This window comes from Anarrhichthys ocellatus, unplaced genomic scaffold (assembly GCF_004355925.1).
Source record: "Anarrhichthys ocellatus isolate YVR2014 unplaced genomic scaffold, GSC_Weel_1.0 scaffold2369, whole genome shotgun sequence".
Taxonomy (NCBI): Eukaryota; Metazoa; Chordata; class Actinopteri; order Perciformes; family Anarhichadidae; genus Anarrhichthys; species Anarrhichthys ocellatus.
Genome location: NW_022282343.1, coordinates 2044 through 5807, shown reverse-complemented (window position 1 = coordinate 5807; position 3764 = coordinate 2044). Strand labels below are relative to the sequence as shown.

At 43.5% G+C, this 3764-nt stretch overlaps 1 protein-coding gene across 1 annotated transcript in view; it reads right to left on the bottom strand.

Moving 5' to 3' along the window:
• The window catches only part of LOC116378303 (cyclic nucleotide-gated channel cone photoreceptor subunit alpha-like), a 3985-nt gene extending 1062 nt beyond the window's left edge, over window positions 1-2923 (bottom strand). The window contains exons 1-4 of the mRNA XM_031840151.1: window positions 2758-2923; window positions 1366-1480; window positions 1178-1255; window positions 84-257 (exon numbers count right to left, since the gene is read on the bottom strand). Coding sequence (XP_031696011.1) covers window positions 84-257; window positions 1178-1255; window positions 1366-1466 — 353 coding nt within the window. The 5' untranslated portion in view covers window positions 1467-1480; window positions 2758-2923. The remainder of the gene's footprint in view (window positions 1-83; window positions 258-1177; window positions 1256-1365; window positions 1481-2757) is intronic.
• Between the last annotated feature and the right edge of the window lie 841 nt (window positions 2924-3764).

The window sequence follows — 3764 nt, the reverse complement described above, 5'->3', positions numbered from 1 at the left end:
TCACGTTACTCGCGGAGAGTAGAGTCACGTTACTCGCGGAGAGTAGATTAATGGTCACTGTGAGGCCTCGGTCTGGTACTTACTTCCCCTTACGGGTCGTGTCGTTGGGGCCCACAGACTGGACATTGCTCTCTCGACTGGAGAGGTCTTGGAGCTCGGGGCCTCTGAAGCGCTCGAGGAAAGAGTCGTGCCGCTCTGTTTGGGGGTTCGCTCTGTGAGACGCCCAGGTCCACAGCATGAAGAAGAAGTAAGAGAGCCTAGAAGGTTAGCAGCAGGGAAACAGAACAAAGTGATAGCCGTCTAGTCTAGGACTGAAGCAGAGGATGTAAACACCAGTGGTGGAGGAAGTATTCAGATTCTTCAGGAAAAGTAGGACAACAATGAAATACTCCACTGAGCACATGGCCCACTAACGCATTACCGTTTATCGCCATCGGTGCCGCCAAAGTGAACAATAAATATATGAATAAAATGTATTATTATTATTAACAAAACAGAGTTCTTCAACATTATAACTTTAATTCTGATGCATCGATGTGAAAGCAGCATTTTATCAACCCGGTCGCAGAATGAAATGTTTCTGACGATCCACGGATACATTGAATGTTTCTGAACCACACACGTGTAGATCAATGTTATCATGTTTTAACGGCTCTTCAAAAATGCATTCTTAATTACGTATCAACCAACAGCGGGGATGTTTTTGTCTTAGTATTCATCATCTTTATTAAACATAACTAAGTTGTTTCCTGTGAAGACGGAAGTTTATTTTGAAAAGACTGTTTTCATGTAACGAGAGGAAGTTGACCAGGTGCTGGACTTCAGAGGGAAACAAGGGGTAACTTTTTGTAACTTTTTGTAACTTTTCGTAGATATCATACGAACCGTTGTCTGAGGATACGTTGATAATGGACACGTTGATGACGGACTTGAACTCTGGTCTCTGTACGTAATCTACGGAATCGTAAACCAAGTCAGGTGACGTAGTATAAAGAGCTATAAAGGCCTCTGATTCTCCGCTTGTGTTGCTCGACATTTTAAGGAAAGCGCATGAAAATCAAAGTAACTTTTCATAAGTTCTGATCTGTTGTATGAGTTGAACCAGGCACTAGATGTTGAATGAATGCTGAGGTAAACTTTCCACCACTGGTGCAACAACAGGTGTGACGATAGTTACCTGGCCGTGGCCCCGGCTCCTGAGAGGGAGTCTGAGGACAACGCCGTCTCCGAGTTGTCTTCACAGAGAGACGGAGCCCTGTGAGGACAGCAGGGAGGGAGAACAGAGACATGATGAAGACACATTTCACACATTATGTGTGAAGCAGTTAGAGGAGGAAGGTGAACGGTGCTCATGTGTGTAGAAACCTGCTGTCCCCGTTCTCGATGACGGCGAGCTCGTCATCGGGCCGGCTGGAGGACAGACGCTGTCTGCTGCAGAAGGACTTCTCACAGCCGATCTTTGCCATGTCGTCTGCAGGCTCTGCAGCACACAGACAGAGAAACACACAAACAACACAAACATCACATTTTAAAGCTGTGTGTGGTCGACGTGTTTACTGAGTGTGTCTGAGAGTAAAAATACGAGCTCATTATGTCCTTAACACTAAACAGGATCAGTGCCTCTCTCTCTATGGACGATCAGCTGCTTTTTAAAATAACTAAGCTCTGGCTTACAGGTGGAGACCAGAGAGTCGCTGTATGCGGCGGGTTAAGTCCATTAGAGCGCCACTTTAAGAACAGGTCCACCTGTAGCAGGTGAAGACTGTGACTGATCAGGGTCCAGTGGAGACAAACAGACATATGCTCCATTCTGCATTCAAAGACATCTGCTTCATATATTCATTGGTGGAGTCTACATTTCTACCAACGTGATGCTCTCTGCTGCAGACGTCTGGTGAATAAAGACTCTGATCTCTGGGGGACACCGATGGTTGTAACACGTGCAGATTAGTGCTAATACCGCGGAGTTAACCAACCCCCACCGATGAACTCACAGAGGAGCAGAGTTCAAGTCTGAACACTCTGAATGTGAGTTGCACAATCAATCAGCTCATAGCCAGCAGCAGCGTATTGATCCTCACGATGCACGTTAATGATGCCGAGTGTTCAAATCAGCTTCATGTGATCTGATGGTCTTTTGTTTGTCCCAGAGAGGATGATGCACCGTGAACACATCTGATATTATATTGTGTTATCATACACAGCACATCACATTAAAGTGAAGTAAATACCACCTGATGCACAAAACCTCATATTTGACTAAAACAAATGATTATTAATAATAATAACGCTTTGGTTCAGTGTTTAACTGCTATTAATTACTAATACTTACTAATATCAACTTATTAAAAATGCTGTACACTTAATATTTGGTACTTCATCTTCGTCATTATCCTCATTTAATCCAGCAATAATATGAATCCACTTCTTATTTCTAATAGTTTAAATTAATTAATTTCTCCATAATCTCCTACAAAAGGTAAACATGTTATATCAGCTTCCAGGCGCGTGCACTGATCCGGTTCCATGACTTGTGCTGAAGACTAATAATGAGATAATGACTCGTTTCATATCATGTCGAGCTTTCACTGCGTTCTGTGCGTGTTTTCATGTCACACTTTTAGTGCTTCAGAGACTGAAGTCTTTACAGCTTTAAGACATTTATTAAAACATCTTCGACAGACTGCAGAACAGCTGAGACCACAATAACCGACAGACTTCTGTTTTTAATATTTATTCTCTTCGATGTGAACTCACCCGGTTGAAGCCGTTTCACGCTGACTTCTGTTTCCCGACAGAACAGTTAATCCCACTCTGACCTCTTCTGTTTGATTCCATCTTCAGAAACACGAACGTGATGAAAAGTTCTGCGGTGAATTATTTACGATCCTTTTGTTAAATCATTGACGGCTTCTTGTCTTTAATTGGCTGCAGCGGCTCTGCTGGATGAGACGGAGCTGCTGAGCGCACAGGACCAGATCAGAGAGGGGGAGGAGACCTGTCCATCACTGAGCCCTCCATCGTTGTAGTCCAGTGCTGTAGTCCAGTGATGTAGTCCATCACTCTAGACCTGTTCATCACTGAGGCCTTCATCTTTGTAGTCCAGTACTGTAGTCCATCACTCTAGACCTGTCCATCAGTAGACCTGTCCACCAGTAGACCTGTCCATCAGTAGACCTGTCCACCAGTAGACCTGTCCATCAGTAGACCTGTCCATTACTGGACCTGTCCATCAGTAGACCTGTCCACCAGTAGACCTGTCCATCAGTAGACCTGTCCACCAGTAGACCTGTCCATCAGTAGACCTGTCCATCAGTAGACCTGTCCACCAGTAGACCTGTCCATCAGTAGACCTGTCCATCACTGGACCTGTCCATCAGTAGACCTGTCCACCAGTAGACCTGTCCACCAGTAGACCTGTCCATCAGTAGACCTGTCAACCAGTAGACCTGTCCACCAGTAGACCTGTCCATTGTTCTAGGTTACCTGTCCATTACTTTAGTCCATCACTAGACTTATGAGGAGATTCAGAGAGATCCTAAACCCTCTCTGTAAAAACCTTTAACTCTATTATGTCAACAGAATGTTAAACCTGCTCTAATGTTCACATTTATGTCTAGAAATGTACAAAAATAATCAAACAAATATTTTAGAAAACTGTTAATACCAAAAATAATTCTATCAAATTAAAATCTAGATCTTAAAGTAAGTAGCTTTCATGGTGATATCTATTATTCACATGTGTTAAAATTAAATAGGAATTA